This window comes from Pleurodeles waltl, chromosome 5 (assembly GCF_031143425.1).
Source record: "Pleurodeles waltl isolate 20211129_DDA chromosome 5, aPleWal1.hap1.20221129, whole genome shotgun sequence".
In the NCBI taxonomy this organism is placed as follows: domain Eukaryota; kingdom Metazoa; phylum Chordata; class Amphibia; order Caudata; family Salamandridae; genus Pleurodeles; species Pleurodeles waltl.
In genome coordinates, this window is record NC_090444.1 from 904,093,550 (window position 1) to 904,112,291 (window position 18,742).

The window sequence follows — 18,742 nt, forward strand, 5'->3', positions numbered from 1 at the left end:
ACACCTATAGATTATGATGCATTCACAGATTTACAAGGTTTTGTAAACCTGGGAATGTGTCAAAAGCCTACGCCACCCCAGGGGAGGCATAAGGAATGCACAACAGGGAGAATTACCGTTATTTCTCCTCGTTTTTTTCCCTTTTGCTATGTGTGCTGCATTCTGCGGCACAGATAGAAAGAGGAAAAAGCCTCTTGCGATTGTTTTTATGGAAGAAGATATCCCTTCCTGCACAAACACAATCATCCCTGCAATGCAGACACCCTTGCACCTTGGTGCAAAGGTGGGTGAGTTGTCGCATGGCAGCCCATTGTGTGCCAGTGCAGGAGAAAAGGACAGGAATGCACCGTATGTGGTAGATATGCCGCACTCCTGCCCTTTTTTTTGTTGCAGGGCAGTGCAGCAAGAAGACTTGTGGTGCTGCCCTCTGTCAGAATATTCCCCTAAATCTTCAGATTGTTTCATTCAAACACTATGGGCCAGACTTACAAGGCCCTAGCGCCTCCTTGCGCCACACCAGTGTAATTTTTTTTACACTAATGTGGCTCAAAGAGGCAGTTTTGGCCACGCCATATTCACAAAGTGACGTAATGCATGCATTGTGCCAATTTGTGACCCCTTGTGCCATATTATTCTGGCGTCAGGCATAATATATGCAAGAGGGGAGCTCCGGTGTTAGGAGGCCCACAAAAATGGCTCAGTGAAATCTGCAAGATTTCACTGCGCCATTTTTGGCGTCATTTTTAATGACTGCTTAGAGCAGGCGTTAAAATGACGCTCCCCTAGAAACCTATGGGTGTCCTAGCACTTTGCTCCACTAGCTCAAAATGTTTGACGCTAGTGGAGCAAAGCCCCAAAATAGCATAAAAAATGATGATATTGGCCGCCATGGTGCGCAGTACTATAAATATGTTGCACACATGGTGTCATTAGGAGCGGCAGGGGGAATGCAAGCAAACTGGCCCTATATATTTAACTGGTATCAATCAAGGTAGAGTGATTTCTCTAATTTTGCGTTCTGGTCACAACAAAAGCAAAATCTAACATCTGACTCCAAAATCAGCAACTTAAAGGGGATCAGTGCTTATGTGCGCTTTTAAATTATTTCTTTTTTTAGATAATTGTTGAGAATAAATGGCAGCACAAAGAATGCATTAATATGTATCGTTTAAATTTAAAAGTCGCACATCATTGAAGTTCTAAGTGAGCACTCATCTCTAAGGAACTGTATACCACAGCTTCGGCTTTTTTGATCCTGGGCTGAAAACCCTTGGGAATGGGCTGGACAGTGTTGTGGGGTGAAACGCTTCGGCAGCCCTGTGGCAGGCCTGGGCTCAGTGTAACTCACTGCTTGAACAGTGAGAAGAGTGAAAACTGGCTCACAGTTGTCATTAATCTCTTCTCTCAGACCCGAGGCTGGAATCAATGAGTGCTCCCCCACCCTGCAATGGAAGGCTCGTGATGTTGGACTGCTGTTTGCACAGGCCTCTTTACAGTCCAATCGAAGAGAGTGATTAAAATCTCTCTACACACTCATTAATTAGTGCGGTTGCAGCAGAGGGCCACTCTTCATGCTACGAGAGATTGGGAAGAACTCTATGCTAGATCTTGACCCTAAAAGAGATACTTTAGAATGGAAATTATTTTATAGCTAAGAAATGAGGAACACAAGCATTTTGACGCTCGAGTAAATAAGGTGACTTCTTAGATATTAGTCATGGAAGCAATCAATGCCTTACCACCAAAAACAATCTGCAAAAAATGGGTAGGGCAGTGGCAAGTGATCCACGAGCACCAGGCATGAACCTTCAGTCCAAGTAAACGCTGCATCCATAAATGCTTTCACCAGCTCAGAAGGTTCTACTTTCTTTGACCTTCGTCATAAAATAGATACATGCTGGTTACAGTCACCACATGCCTGAACTACTTCAACACCTTCTCCTTGGGGGCGTATGAAAAAATAGGATTGTGGAATTCGAATGAGGCCAGACCCAAAGCTCTACTGATGCTTGGTCCAAAACTCCAGCTCGCCCCTGCCCAGATGGGCCTACAATGACTCCTGATAAATGAGTAATTATCACTCTCATGGTTCTCTCGCCGAGGGCTTCTAACACTACCACCCTTATAGACACTTTGGATGCGCGACCCAGAACCTATTCACTCTTTCCACACCCGCGGATGTGTAATTTTGCATACTATCCATGAACATTTAAATTTTTACATCTTAAAATGGCACAATGCTACACCGCCCCTTTAAAGGAGACCTCCTATGGTTTTAGAGGTCTCCTTTAAAACCCATTTGTTCCTCTCTACGAATGTATAAGATGTCTGTTTATCTATCTATGTCATATGCTTAAAGGCAGCCAATCACTTCTTATGTGACGCCAGTGGTCCACCTCTTCCAGGGCTTCACCATCATCCTACAGTGGCCTTTCTAATGTAGAACAATGCTGTCCGCTGATCACAATGAAATAGCAGATGCGTCTACCCTGCACTCTTATTCCTGCACTCTTGTCTGTTTCCATTTCCCTTTAAATGGTACTCTGAGGTGGCCAAAAAGAACATAAAATGCTCACAAAAAACTCTAAGAGTTACGGTGCCCTTAAAGTTTTTCCATTTTACATATAATAATGCAAATTATTAAAAATAGGTAAAGAGCAACGTTTTCAGCTCTGCCTCAATATAACCCAAACAAGATGATTAGCTGTGTGATTCAGTGGAAAAATGTTCCAGATTTTTGCAGAGAATGAGAGAAGGCCCTGCCTCCACTATGCCATAATTTAGGAGGTACTAGAAGATCTAAGAGCTGAACAGATGATGAGCAGGGACATATTTACGAAAAGGGGATTGCAAGAATTTAGAACCCATTCAATTGTTAGCTTTATGGCAAAATGTAAAAGCTTTTAAACAGAATCCTCTACTGGGCTAGGAACAAGTGAAGGTTAGTCGGATGCTGTTGGTACACTGTCCTGATATGCACTAGTCACACTCGTGGCTCATGGGGATTGCAGGGGGCAGGACGGCGCGCAGGGGGAATTAATACTTTTTTTGGGGAAAACTTAAGTCTGCATGCCGCCGATCCTGCGTCATCTCCAGGCCTGGCAGGCACAGGCTCCCAGCCTACCTTGAGGCCAATCCTGAACCTGCTCATAGCAGCATCAGGATTGGCTGGAAGCACCCATCCAGGGCGCTCCCAAGCAGACTGGGAGCCTGTGCAGGCTCTCCAGCCCAGCAAATGTGTTGCCGAGATGGCCACCCAAACACACATGTGCTCTAAGGGGAGTGCACAGTGCAATTCCCTCTACTCGTCACCCTCAATGCCTCGCCCCTTTCAGAAGGAAAGGATTAACAAACACAGTTTATTATCCTTTCCTTGTGAAAGGATTTGCAGTGGTTGCTGCTGGGGGGGGGACTTCGCTCCTCCACCATAGCTGAGGAGCCGCCACTGACTACTCAGTATCATGAAAGCTGCTGGATTTTGCAAGATTTGCAAATAAGTACTTAGTAACGCCTAAGTAGGCTGCATTGCACTATTCTATTATTGATATTAAAATAGCTTGAGTTTCAATTTTCCTTCAATCCATAAGTAGAAAGACAATATATATTTAATTTTCCAAGGTTTGAACCACAGAAAACAAACAGGCTAAACTAATGTTATCAATCTGTCTTAAAATGAACTGATTTGTTAATCGTGACATCAACATTTCTAAGTGATTCTGCTGGCTTCAGGGGATCATCCACAGAGGAAGCCCCACATGCAGTGGGATCCGGATGATCCTGTTCCTTCTACTAGGATTTCCTCAATTTGATCCCTATTGACTTTAAGGCCATTCATGCATATCCAGAGGATGATGACAATTAGCAGTTCTGGATATCATCTTGTCTAGAGGGAGACTGCTTATAAATATGGATGAGTTGAGTATCATCTGTATATGAATAAAACATTTACCCACAAGAGTCAGTGAGAGCTGGTAAGGTGGGACAAATTGAAAATAGATCGGCTCAAGGTCTAGCCTGGAGAACCCAACAAGAAATTAGATAAAAAGAGGACCTAAAAAGATGCATAGTATTAGCTTGTAATGGCTGCTGAGAAAGTAACTTACACTGGCCAAGGTGCAACCGTTCGTCCAAACTCTAGAAGTCCAATAAGGAGCATGAGATGTGAAATGGTGCTGAATGAAATGGAGAGAACCAAAAGAATAAAGGGCCTCATTATGACCCTGGCGGGCGGCGGAGGCCGCCCGCCCGCCAGGATGCCGCCCTCCAAAATACCGCGCCGCGGTCAAAAGACCGCGGCGGGTATTACAAGTTTTCCCCTGGGCTGGCGGGCGGTTGCTGAAAAACCGCCCGCCAGCCCAGGGGAAAACGACCTTCCCACGAGGATGCCGGCTCGTAATCGAGCCGGCGGAGTGGGAAGGTGCGACGGGTGCAGTGGCACCCGTCGCGTATTTCAGTGTCTGCAAGGCAGACACTGAAATACTTTGCGGGGCCCTCTTACCGGGGCCCCGCGACCCCCCCCTACCGCCATCCTGTTCATGGCGGCTTTCCCGCCATGAACAGGATGGCGGTAGGGGGGGTCAGAATCCTCATGGCTGCGGAGCGCGCTCCGCAGCCATGGAGGATTCACACGAGCAGCGGAAAGTCAGCGGGAGACCGCTGACTTTCCGCTTCTGACCGCGGCTGAACCGCCGCGGTCAGAATGCTCGTTGGAGCACCGCCAGCCTGTTGGCGGTGCTCCCGTGGTCGGTGGCCCTGGCGGCCACCGGCCGCCAGGGTCAGAATGACCCTCAAAGTGTCTAAAAACATGCATTTTCATCTCTCCTAAAGGGCAGCTGATTGGCTAAAATATTTGATTTGGCCACTTGCAGTCTGCTTCCTCTAAACAAACTATTATGATGGGAAAGGCCTCTGACAATGAATCTGGCACTCATCTTTTATTAGCACACTAAGAGCCAGATGTAGCAAAGGGTTTTTCCCATTCTGTGTCAATGGGAAAATGTGTTTGTACATATACCCCTTAATGATATGCTACAACATGCACAATCAATGCAAAGGCCAAGGATGTTGACATAATGGGGGTCATTACAACCCTGGCGGTCCAAGACCGCCAGGGCTGTTTCGACAGAAGCACCGCCAACAGGCTGGCGGTGCTTCCTGGCATATTACGACCGCGGCGGTAGTGCCGCGGTCGCACCGGCGGGGCCGGCGGATTTCCGCCACAATGGCCCCGGCGGTTGTAATCCGCCTGGGCAGCGCTGCTAGCAGCGCTCTCCAGGGGATTACGAATCCCCGACCGCCAGCCTTTTTTCTGGCGGTCTGAACCACTGGCATGGGCAGTGCAGGGGCCCCCTGATAGGGCCCCATGTGGCATAGCAGACAGTGAAAAGCGCGACGGGTGCAACTGCACCCGTCGCACGGCCGCAACACCGCCGGCTCCATTTGGAGCCGGCTCCCATGTTGCGGCCCACATCCCCGCCGGGCCGGCGGGCGGAAACTTGGTTTCCGCCCGCCGGCCCAGCGGGGATGTCCAAATGGGCACCGCGGAAGTGCGGCCGCATTGGCGGCCGCACGGCGGTTACGCCATCCGCCAATGTTGTAATGACCCCAAATGTGTTGTTGTTTCCCCAAATTGAAGCCATTTGGAGCCGGCTCCCATGTTGCGGCCCACATCCCCGCCGGCCCAGCGGGGATGTCCAAATGGTCACCGCGGGAGTGCGGCCACATTGGCGGCCGCACGGCGGTTCAGCTTGGCAGGCGCCAGTAGCCGCCCGCCAATGTTGCAATGACCCCCAATGTGTTGTTGTTTCCCCAAATTGAAGCCTTTCCCAGTTCACTTAAAGTATAAATCATGGACCTGAAGTAGAAAAGGACAGCGAGGGCCGCCATGTGGGCTGCAAACTGGGGTGACGGGTGAAATTCACCTTTTTCTATGCTATTAATTCCCACGGCATTAAATCCTTCTTCTGCTTCTTCAGTGTTCCGAAACTTCCTGTCTTCTCACTGTAGTTTAGCCTTTCTTCCAAGAACAAGGTTCTGTTGCAGTGGTGGTGTGGTTTTTCCACTTGTTCCCTTGATATATTGTCTATCCTAAAGACAGTCACCAGCACACACAATTGGCCATGATTTCTTTGAATTATATGTTAGAACAAGATATACGCGACAAATCTGTGGAACATTAGTGGGTTGACATGTTATTAGGAATCTCCTAGATCAACAAACCTGAAGAGCAGTGCACAGACTAATGTGCATTGGGATACATGGTTGTCAAATACAGGTAGGCTGGATGGAATAGTTGGGTCGGACTAAAATTTGGAACTCAGATTACGGATTTAGGGTCTGGTACCTCCGTATATAAATAGGAATGGATCATACAGCGGGGGGATCATGGGATACAGCTTAAAGCCAGCTCATACTTACAGTCTTCATAAAGAAGCCTAGACCCTAATCTGTGATTATACAGCCAATAAAGGCTCTATTAATATGTTGTTAGAGGATGTTGCAAGAAGAGGAGTTAAACACGTTAACATTGTTTTGCACAAACAGGTTGTCAGTGCCCACTCCTATTAGTAATGAAATCGCAGAGAATCCCTCCCAATCTACAGCCATACGATTTATAAGTTAGCCCAGAGCAGAATTTCTTTAGTAAAACATTTTGTCCAGCTTTATTAGGGAACCTACACAAGTAGACACATTCATTTGATAAAAGTGTTCACCCGATGAATTTGAATAGACGCACATAAGCAGCGTGCCCTTTGAATGTGTATGTGCGTTTTGTTTATACAAACAGGATAAGATACGAATAAGTCTATACCCATCTTATTGGTAAAGATAGATTAAGACACACAAATATGCATTTCAATAGAAAACCCAATCTATAAGTACATTCGTTACTATTAAAAAGCAAAAAATAATGTTTTTAAAACTTTTTTGTCATAAATTAAATAATATAGCACACGTTATAACTATAAATGTTGATCTTAGATATGTTAAATCAAGAATGAGGTCGTTTTATTGTTGATTATCATTACTGTGAAATTATAAAAGTAGAGTACAAAAGCCAGCCGGGGATGGGATCAGTTGGATGATTTTGTCTGTCGTATGCACATGGGCACTTCTAGTCCTGTATGAAGAGTTACCTGTTGGAAGGACATAAGTATAGAAAAAATGAAAGTCTTAATCAGAATAAACATCACTCAGAATGAAAATTACTCATTTATAAACTCAGAAAAGGGAGAAATCAAGGAGCAAAAAAACACAACCTTTTTGCTATATAAGTTAATATCCCTAAACTGTTGTTAAAAGCATCATCAATGGCTCTTGGGAAACCTCTCTCATCCAGAGGGATAAGCCGGATGGGTCCACTCATCCTCCCAGCCTATGATCCATAGTAGCTGCTCACATCCCCAGTGGGCCATCCAAAAGGCAGGAATAGTACCTCCCAGGGCACCACAATGATCTACGTAAAATTCCCTTAAAACCCTAACGTGCCCTCTCTAACTGGTACATGTGCCTTAAAGAGAGAGGAAAGGAAATCCCATTCTTTTAGCAAGAAGGATGCTCCAATTGGATGCAATTGTTTGTTAAGCGATTCAGGATGTGTCAGTAAGAAAATATGGGGCAGATTTAAGAGCCCGTAGAGCCACCTTAGCGCAGCCATAGCATAATTTTTTTTGCCACTAAGGCAGAGCTAAAGTGGCATTTTCCCCACACCATATTTACAAAGTGGCGCAACACTTGCACCACATTATGTCTGTGCCAGGCATAATGTATGCAACAGGGGTGTTCCGCCTTTAGGGGGGTCAAAAAATGGCACAAGGAAATCAAAGAGATTTCCTTGCGCCATTTTTTTCAGCACTTTTAACACCTGCTCAGAGCAGGCGTTAAAAGGAGGCCTCCATATTTTGGCACGATTACTGCAGAGTACATCAGTAGCACAAAAAAAATGACGCTATTCTCCCCTACACTGCGCCATGGTGCGCTGTATTTTAAATTCGACGCACACATAGAGGCGGTAGGGAGGAGCTAAGGGGCGCAAGGAAAGTGGCGCTGCACTAGGTGCAACGCCACTTTTCTTAAATCTGTCCCTATGTTTTCACTCAGGTTATGGGCCTTATTTACGAGGTCCTTGCTGCACCGCCCCGTGCCACTGGGAAAGGGCAGAAATGTGCTGTAGCCACAAGATATGGTGCATTTCTGTCATCTCCCCTGCACTGGTGAACAAACTGCTGCCTAGCGCCAACGCAGGCACCCTTGCAACATGGAGCAAGGATGTCTGCGTTGTGGGGATAATTGGTTCAGTGCACTTTCCTGCACAAAACAATCATAAGGGATGTTTTCCTCTTTTTATGTGTGCTGCATAATGCAATTATGAAATTAAGATATTTCTCCCTGTTGCGTCATTCTTACGCCACCTCTGAGGAGGTGTAGGATGCGAACTAATTCCCAGACTTGTAAATCTAGGACTGCGTCATATTCCTTCCTCTTCCATGGGTGTTGCGTGGGAATACCCCAGGCAACACCCGGGGAATGCCCCTTTCATGCAGTGGTATGCATGAAAGGGGTCCAAATTTACAAAGCCATGAAAAGCCATGCAAGGTGGCTTTGTGTGGCCATATAAATATGGGCTGGCACACTGCGCCAATGGAGCGTAAAAACAAATGGCGCTCTAGTGGCACAGTGTGCTGCTAGGGCCTCGTAAATGAGGCCCTTTGTAGAGATATTGATATTTTTTCATAATAAATTAAATCAGAAGCGCTCCTTTGTCTTCTTGTTTTTATGTTCCTTTTTTTTATTTTGGCTAGTGTAACAGATAAAAAAGGAGAGTTTCTGGTTACATTTATCATAAAACTGTATAACTATGTCTATGCTTTTGATCAGTTTAACAAACAAGCATAATCTATGTAACAAGAGATTTTCTGCACTGATGTCTCCTGAGTCGCTTAACAAATAATTATATTTTCTAGGGATATAAGGGACTTACTCACTTAAGGGAACTGTCAGAACATAGCTAATTCAGCTAGGGCTTTGTCTAAGAGGTGTAGACTTCCAGGGGAGCCACATACTCTTTGCAAAACCAGTTTGATGCAGCATACCCACACACCAGAAGACAAACATGGTATGATGGCACTTTGTCTCCCCATATGCGGATAGGACCAGGAGCCAAGCAATGTAATTCTTGGGGACCCAGATGCGCTACAACACAGCCCAACATGAAAAATGATCACTGTTAGCCCTCCTAGGTATTCTGAAGACCATGCAAGAGAAGCACAGAGTTTCTCTAAAATAAAAATGTGGTATGAATGCTATTTCTCAATAAAAGGGTTATATCATAATCCTAATGTTTTCAAGATCATCTTCACAACTCCTTGTTCCCATATACATGTCCCACAGCCTCCTCTCATATCCTTCATCTTTCATTCATCTGATCTGTTGCCTTTCTGCCCTTATCTATTTATCTTTCTCCTTTGACTCTTTTTCCTAGTGTCTCTACATTGTTCTTTGTCTCTTTCTCTCTCCCACACAAGTATAGACATATATATATTTAGTTTTGAGCTTTCCTAATCTCTTCGACAGATTTTAATCCAGTACTATAGTGGGACTAAGGATGAGGTTAATAAGTAATAACAAAGCCACTGAAACAATATGGAATAAGTATCATGATGTAACATGACCTGAAAAGAGGTTTGACGAGGAAATGTATAACACTTTTATAATTCTCTAAAAAATATAAGGGCATATTTCCTAGAGAAATGGTTAATTTGTTGATTGAAAATTGTTTGTATATGTAAAAAAAAAATGTATTAACATACTCTAGCGAAAAGCATCTCTCTGCAGCCCTGGTATCACCATAGCTCTGGATTGGGTCTGTTTAGGACCCCCCCTTATTTGCCCTCCACTTCCAAACCCATGGGAAGAGGGATCCTCGACATTGTAGAGCATTTGGGCTGCATCGGAAGGCAGGGCTTTGCCAGACACAATCTCACCAGTCCCCAATAAATGTCCTTTGTATAGATCACTATATATGGCCCCCACCACCAGAAAAAGCTAAAAGTAGGCCATCTATATATATATATATGTCTGTTGCCACGGTGAAGTTATAGATAGGACCACGTTTCAATAGAATAATCATTCTTTGGTTTGCTTATAACTTTGGCACCATTTAAAGAATCTTCACAAAACTTTCCCCAAAAAAGTTCATCGACATCAGCTCCTTTTTGGGAAGTTTTGGAGTGATCCGTCGAGAAAGGGCTGAGAAACAGGTGTGTGTCCCAAATCATGGGTTCCCCACGCATTTTTCCATATGAAAATTAGATCCAGCTACAGCGGAAAAAGGCTGAATAGAATTACACCAAATTTGTCAGAAAGCTAGATGTTGGTCCAGAAAGTGTGGTTTTGTGGTTTGGTGTAAATCCATTCAGTCGTTTTTGAGAAATTAAGGCTCAAAATATATTTATATATCTTGCTGTGGAAGCTCCATGGAGCCAACAGCTCAAAAGATAAGATCCGATTGGCTGCCACCATTTCAACAAAGATGGGGCGACAGCCATTTTAGGACTCTGGGATTCAGTCCTCTGTCCTGTGAAAAGATTAAAAAAGCATATAGGAGAGCAGGACAGGAATACTTTTTAGGGGAGGGGGCATGCACATTCCCTTTCAGAGTCTTTTCTCGGTCACGAGGACCACATCCCAGGGACCATTTTTTAATTTTAATGGTGATGGGGAAGAGCGCCCCCTCTTTCCAGGCCATTTTTAGGCCCAGAGGACCCTATCCCCTAAAGCTGCTATATTTTTAATGTTGCTGTAGGAGGCCTGCCTCATCCATGGCGAGCTTCGGTTGTCAGTTGCTGCCTAAACGCACGTGCAAGTCACTATTCAGGACAAAAGAAGATCATCAAGCACTAGGCTGAATGAAATGATTGCGGAGTAACACACCTGTTCTCTATGCATAGGCCTTACTCCCTCGTGCCCATGTCAACAGATTTCTGTGATGAACAAACTTTACCTGTACATTTCGGTTTAGGCTTATTGCAGGCATGAAGACACCTTCAAGGTTTTCAAAAGCTGCAGGGCCCTGTTTCTGTCCATTGATGAAGAACTGCAGTATGTGTTTGTTCAGGTCCAAGAGTACACCAACAGTGGAACTTTTAAAGACACCGCCTTCCGTTCTGGAAAGGACAAACGGCAAATTACTGTGCAAAAATGAATTACTAGCAAGAACATTCATTTCATTAAGGCACAACATTTTAACTGTGTTTCCAAATAAAAAACACTATTATTTAAACGACGAGAATGTGGCTTCTCAAAAATAAAAATGTGGTATGAATGCTCTTTCTCAATTGAAGGGTGATATCATAATGCTAATTCTTTCCTCACCCACTCCTTCTTCCAATATACTCTCCCGCTAGGGTGACCACCCATCCGTAAATTTCACAGACTGTCCGTAATTTCGCCCTGCCGTCCGTTGTCCGTGATAAAAGGCTTCACGGACAGCATTTGTCCGTAATTTTAGCCTTTCACCTTAAGGACAACGGAGGCAGGGCGAAATTACGGGCAGATCAGTCTCCCCAGCTGGACTGGAAGGCTGGGAGTCTCCTGCGCTCTGAGGGAGGGGCAGACAGATAAGAATCAGACCTTCTTGCCAGGGGGTCTCCTTCCCTAAAGACATGCAAATGTGCCCAACTGGTAAATCTGCAAATGCAAAGGGGCTTGAAAACCTGCATTGACTTTACTAAAATGAGTCACTTGAAGTTTTCTGGTGGCAAAGATATTTCTTTTAGAGAGGTATTGTAATGGTGTTCCAAAGTGAGCTGTGGGGTGTGTGGTTTTAATGGAGTGTTATAACATTTTTTAGTACTAGGTATAAACTGTATATTATTCAAATCTGTATTTGAGAAGCACTTTTTTTTTATTTAACCGAAATGTATTTGCGCATTTTGTAGCAGCCTTTATTATGATGTAATTGTATTTTTCACAGTTCTTTCAGGTACCTCGGTACCTCATAGTACTAACAAACATTGGCAAAGCCAATAGGTCTCATCTACGAAAGAGTTATTGGCCTTGCTAATGTGTTTTAGCCATAAGCAATGTTGTACACCAGAGTAGCTGCTGTTCAGCATGGCTTAAAGTTAGTGGCATAGTTGTGTGGAGTGGAGTAGAGTGGCATAGGAGCAGTGGTGTAGAGCCCCGTGGTGCAAAGTACAGTGCAGTGGGGTACAGTGCAGTTGTTTGAGTGCGTTAGCGTAGAGTGCAGTGGTTTAGAGTGCAGTGGCATGGAATGGCGTGGGACAGAGTAGAGTGGCACAGAGTGCAGTGGAGTAGAGTGGCATACAATGGAGTAGCAGAGAGAGCAGTAGTGTAGAGTGGTGCAGTGGCAAAGATTGCAGAGTAGACTGACGTTGCAGGGAGTGCAGTGGCGTAGTGTAGAGTGGTGCAGAGTAGAGAAAAGTGCTGTAGAGTGGAGTGATGTAGAGTGGCATAGAGTGCAGTGGCATAGAATGCAGTAGTACATGGTACATTGGTGTATAGTACAGTGGTGGAGAGTGGAACGCTGCAGAGTAGAGTGTCAGTGCAGTGATGTAGAGTGGAGTAAAGTGGCACAGAGCGCAGTGGCGTAGAGTACAGTGGTACAGAGTAGAGGGCAGTGGCGTACAGTGCAGTTGTTTAGAGTGCATTGGCGCAGAGTGCAGTGGCATAGAGTGGCATGGGGTAGAGTTACATAGAGTGCAGTGGAGTAGTGTTGCATACAATAGATTAGCAGAGAGTGCAGTAATGCAGAGTGGTGAAGTGTCAGAGTGCAGAGTAGACTCATGTGGCATAAAGTGCAGTGGTGTAAGGTGGTGCAGAGTGGAGTATTGTAGAGTGGTGTAGAGTAGAGTAGAGTGCCTAGAGTGCAGTGGCATAGAGTAGAGTGGTGTAGAGTGCAGAGTTGCAGAGTAGAGTGTCAGTGCAGTGGTGTACATGTTCTGGCAAGGCAAGAGAAAGCTGTGCATGATAACCCTGAATGGTGATCCGTAGAATGGTCAGTAGGAAACGATGAGCAGTGCATTAAGCCTTTCTTAAAAGTCTTTACTGGTAAACCCCATCTCATGCAGGGAGGTGGGCAGAAAGCCAGCGAGCCACCCATTGGACCTGTGCAGCTGAATAATAGCATTCTAAGTCCAGAAGACCTAATCCACCTGCAGTCACAGTTAGCTTTAGAGTGGAAAGAGCTCCTGATGGCGCCGCAGTGACCAAATCAGATGTGTGGCCTGTCTGAAGAAGGAATGAAGGACGAGCTTAGGAAGGTTTGCAAAATAATACTATCATTGGGGTAGCACCCCATCTTCACTAGTGCCACATGGCCTTTACAGAAAGAAAAAGAGAAGACCAAAAAGCAAACTGGGCTTGGAGGGACCGTTCGCTCTGCCGAGATTTTCTTCCTGGAAATCAGTGTAAGAATGGTAGATATTAATCATTAGGTATCAAAAGGTTGAAATCTAAATGTATATAAAGGCAAAAACAGTGTCATATGTCAAAGAAACACTAATTAAATTTTAAAATTTGTAAATTGTGTTTGTGCAATTTACATCCCAAATATTTTGAAGATTCTATGTGTACTTGACACTTAGGGATAACCCAGATCTCTAGTTTGGCTTTTGCTCAATTTCAAAACCATATAAAGACATGGACAAAGTGGGCAATTGCCTTGCACAACCTTGCAAGGGGTCTGGCCCCTGCTCACCCTTCAAAAGCACTAACAGCGGACCATTGCACCAGAAGAGTTTGCCAAGGTGGATGGGTGCTGCTTGTTCAACCACTTGACAGTGCCCCTTCTGTTTCGCTCCTGTGTGCAGAGACAACTCCCCAGGTTCCCAATACCTTTGAATAGTCTTGGTGGACCCATCTTGTCTGATTTTAGGAATTGCCCCACCCTGTACTTCTCTTCCTTATTTACCCAGTTCTTGGCAACAACCCTTTGAATTACTTGCCGTGGATCTCCCATTTGCTCTCAATTTCATCCTCCTCTTTTATTATCTTTGATTGGTAGTCCGGGCTCCCATTTCTGAGATAAATGTAGAGTCCCGGACATACACTCTAGTGCTGTGAGACCATAGACAAGTTATGGTACATCAAATCCTGACATTAGGTGTGAGACTGTCGCCCACACCATCTGCCCTGCCTCGTTAAGTTGAAAGTCCATGGGCGGTTGGGGTAAGCCAGATGTTTTTGTTCAATTTGTTTAAACTAGAATAAGGTTAATTACCTTAATGTTTCCCAAACTGTTTGCCAGGGGTTTTAAAATGTTCAGAAACATAATCAAAATGTTGCTGTTACTTTCTCTTCAGGAAAGATCGGGTAGATTTGGGTAGGGGTGGTGGCCTTGCCGTGAAGGGCATTAATTTACTACTGCACAAGGCCGTAATGTGACACCTGAATGTAGCACACCAGGAGGCAATCACAAAAAGACCACAGTGAATAAATAGTGCTATGTTAAAAAAGAGTAAATAAATGCACTGACAACATAGTGAGGCATGGCCTCTCTTGCGCGTGTCTGTAAAACTGACGTTTGTTCTTGAATTTTTGTCCTGAATTTTGACCCTTTGTCCTGAATTTTTGTCCTGAATTTTGACCCTTTGTCCTGAATTTTTTACAGTCCTGTACAGAATTTGCCTTAATGCCAGGTGGTCACCCTATCTCCCGCAGCCCCCTCTCTTGTCCTTCACCTCCCATTCTTCTGATCCATTGCCTTTCCGCCTTAGTGTTGCATACCCAGTGACGTACCTGGTATTGGCACACTGTAATCAGTGGGGGTGGACAGGGTTATGATAATGTGTGTCCCCCGTGTTTCCCCCCACTCCCCCACCCCCCACACGTTCTACACGCTTTTGTGTGGTTTGCCCTGCTGTCGTCAGGGCGGGTATAAAATAAAGGGCATGTCCGCGGGACGGCAAGCCAGCGATACGGAGCGGCACGCGAGGTCGCAGCCGGCCATTACTCGCTGCTTCACCATCCCCGGCCACAGAAACAAAAAAGAGAACGGTGTCCAGCCTTTTCATTTAAGCGCGCCGACACAACACCGCCCTTATCTATTTTTCTTACTCCTTTCGCTCTTTTGCCTGGTGTCCCTACCTTGTTCTCTGTCTCTTTCTCTCTCCCTCAAACATATTTTTTGTTTAGAACTTTCCTGGCCTCGTCCACAGATATAAAATAAATTAATTGTTATAGGTATCTGAATGAACGCGAATCGTTCGTTATTCCCAAATTTGATATAAGCAAAGGTGCTAGCATCTCTGAAGGTTCCACGCGAGGGAAGGGGCATCATAGTACTTCCTCAGTTAAAGTTTATAAAAAAACGCTGAATATGGCCGATATGTCACATCAACCAGCCAAGGTCGCTGTGGGGCAAAACATCGGCCCAGGCACTTCCATAAAAGTGGCCACATTAGTGAGCCTCACAGCTCAAAAGTGGCCCACATTTGCGAATCCGGCACGTTTTACATTGTAAACGCACACTGTGTGGGTATTTTGTAGACACACTGTGTGGGTATTTTGTAAGGTGTGGGTGACTGTATACATTTGTGTTTACTGTAAGCAATATCTGCGGTAAAATCAGGGAATCAACAGTGAAACCCGACCTACCTGGTCGTAATACAGGCCCACAAGCTGCTAGAAAAAAGGTCCCACACACTGACCTATTACACCAGCCCATCGGGCTCTGCACGACTGCCCTATGGATAGGCCAGTCCGACCCTGCATCAGCCCAAGTCGCTTCCAGCACTCTACGGAACTAGGAGGTTTAATGAGCAATGTTGAAATCTCACGGTGTCAGAAGGAGAAGGGCACAGGTATTTCAAAGCTTTGCAGAACAAGAAAGAAGGGGCCAGTGGGAGACTGCTGGGGGTGGCACCGCTTTTTCCAACTGCAAGGAGCAGGACATGAGGCAGCAACAAAAGCAACGCCTGGTCTGATTTTACCCAGATATTGCTTACACTCTGGAAAAGATAATCATCCACGAAGGAGATGAGGTACCAGAATATTGTCTGTAGAAACATTGTGCCCGAAGTATTTTTTAAATAATATCACCCCATAGGAATTAATAACAGAAAGTCTACATCCAGAGGGTCAATATTTTGGTAATTTATATTTAGGACACAATATTTATGTCTGATGATATTTGTGTGTCCTATTTTGTGAGGTACAGCCGGGGAAGGGATCTGAAAATGTGTTCGTGAAAAAGGTAAAGGAAACTTTGTTACACTACGGAAGGGAGGATGAGACTTGTACCCGGGAGGGACAAAACAATTATGCATAAATGGAAATAAAATGAAGCCCTGGCTGCCACTAACAGGTGGGGATTATATCCTATTACAAGAACGGGATATAGAAGAAAAGACGACCACGCTACAGGCATACAAATGTAGGGAAGGACTTTGTGAGACCTAACGAAAAGGAAGAAGAAAGGTGTCTGCCCAAAACACAGCTGGAGTCTGGCGAGGGAGAGGAGCCAAAGAATAAGCTCTAGCAACAGCCATGCAAATGAGAAATTCACAGAGCCAAACCTAAGACTCCCTAAAGTACCCTTGCCTCCCTGTTTGTTAGCAGGGGCCCTTCTCTAGACCTTACCAAAGACTGCATGAGTTTCACCTACTTAAACAAGCATTGCACCTAAATGAATACAAAATGCAAGGTCATATGGCGGAACAAAACATTTTATAACTACACAGAATCCTAGAAAACAAAATAAAAAGAAAATGGAAAAAACAGCTTTCGCCAGCAGTTAACCGGAGCAACAACTAACCACAATATCAGGAGTACCTGTATTATCAGTAGTAGTATTGTCGTAGTAGTAGCAGTAATAATAGTAGTAGCTGTAATAATAATAATAATAAAATAAAAATAATAAAAATAATAATAATAGACGTTGACTCCTAGTGGAGAACAAAATACTTCACATGGGTACGTCCTTTTATTCTTAGCTCAAACTCAGCTTGAAAAGCACACTCGCATTATCACTCCATAGTTAGACACTATTCACACTAGAATGTCTTTGATTTTGTTTGTATGAATGATTAACAATTAATATGGGACATGTGATTTCAAGAAATTTCAAATGAAGGGTTTCAGAAGAAAGTTCTTACCGGTTAGTGTGAGAATTACAATGCATGAACCAACTGCGATTGTTGTCCACGTACATGGCCCAAGCCTTGTCGTCCTTCCCAAGCATCATATCTTTCACAACATTGATCCTGGCAATGCCAAAAGCTGGATCAGGGTGATTATCATAACGGTCCACGTGGAGTTCCCAGTAGTGTACACCTTTGGAGAAGGCCGCAGTCCCCAACACCACACGGTCGTCGTAACTATTACATGTTGCAGTCAAGTTGTCGTTAGACAAGACAATGTCCCGGTGTGCTGAAGCAGTATCAAACGTGAACCAAGCCACTATGAAATGAAGAAAAAAAGGAGGCAAGAAATGAACAAGAAGCAGGTGGTAAAATCGCTAAGGTAGGTTGGACCCCTTTTGGAAACATTCATAGGGGGTAACACTGGTGACAAGGTGAGACCAGTTTCCTTTTTTGTAATATCTTTATTTGTATCCACCGAGAGACAATCAGCCAGCTCCTTCCACCTCCGTTCTCCCGACCAACCGCCCCGTCTGGAATCTTCCTGCTCCCCACATTTCACTCCATGACATCAATGTTAAAGGAGCCTTAAGCCACAACACATCTTTCCCCCCCTTGAACAAACAACCTAATCTAATTTAAACGTAACTTTCACTACAAATGGAAATTTGGTAACAGGAGAAATGATAATGAAATGAAACAACGCATTAAGGCAGGAATAACAACAAAAGATAAAACCAAATTATATACAAATAGAATTAAAACAATTCCAGAGATTATCAGAGTCAGTTTGGAGAGAAATGCACCATTATGCACTGTGTGATTTATACACAGAGATCAACATTTGGTATATAGAACCAATACACAGGGAAATATAATATGCATGACTGTTACTCACCACATCATATTTCTTAATGCACAAACTCTTCAAGATGTTTAGGATATACCTTTTTTCTTATGCTCCTCCTAAGCTCCCCACTTTCATCAGACTCACCACCAGATTTCTCTTCACATGTGTCCTTCAGAGTCAATTCTCTATTTACACATTTGGCTAAACGTGACATGCTCCAAACATCACCTCCTACCAGAACCACTACATTTTTCCTGACCTGTATTATCTTTTTCGGTCCTATAAATTTGGATTCACCCTTTTGAGTCCACTCGGGTCTTTGAATGTAAACCAAATCACCGACATGCCAAACTCTTTGATGTGAACCATGTCTGTTATCAAACACCTTTTTATACTTGACTTGGTTTGCAATCATTTTGTAAAGGATGGGACCCTCTGACGGCCCTGCTACTCCTCCCTCCAGAACACAACTATAACAGATTTAATTTAGAACCTGCTATCCTGCCTCTTAAAATCCTAAAAGGAGACATCCCAGTAACAGCATTTGGAGCATTCCTGTGAGCCCACAATTTTTCTCTGAGAACAACTTTCAATGGTTATCTGTTACCGAGAGCAGTCTGTACAATAGCTCTTACTAATTGATTAATCTTTTCAACTAAACCATTTGCCTGAAGAGCATATAGTGCAGTGCAGGAATGGGAAATCGACAAATTTTTAAGAAAGTTCTTTATCTCCAGTGAGGTGAACTGTACACCATTATCAGTAATTACTACCTTGGGAATACCCTCAC

At 44.4% G+C, this 18,742-nt stretch overlaps 1 protein-coding gene across 2 annotated transcripts in view; it reads right to left on the bottom strand.

Annotated features, from left to right (window-relative positions):
* Positions 1 to 6,641: 6,641 nt before the first annotated feature.
* The window catches only part of TRIM67 (tripartite motif containing 67), a 417,173-nt gene continuing 405,072 nt past the window's right edge, over positions 6,642 to 18,742 (bottom strand). For both annotated transcript variants that reach the window (XM_069235025.1, XM_069235026.1), the window contains exons 8-10: positions 17,118 to 17,421; positions 11,003 to 11,165; positions 6,642 to 7,136 (exon numbers count right to left, since the gene is read on the bottom strand). In XM_069235025.1, coding sequence (XP_069091126.1) covers positions 7,074 to 7,136; positions 11,003 to 11,165; positions 17,118 to 17,421 — 530 coding nt within the window. In that variant the 3' untranslated portion in view covers positions 6,642 to 7,073. The remainder of the gene's footprint in view (positions 7,137 to 11,002; positions 11,166 to 17,117; positions 17,422 to 18,742) is intronic.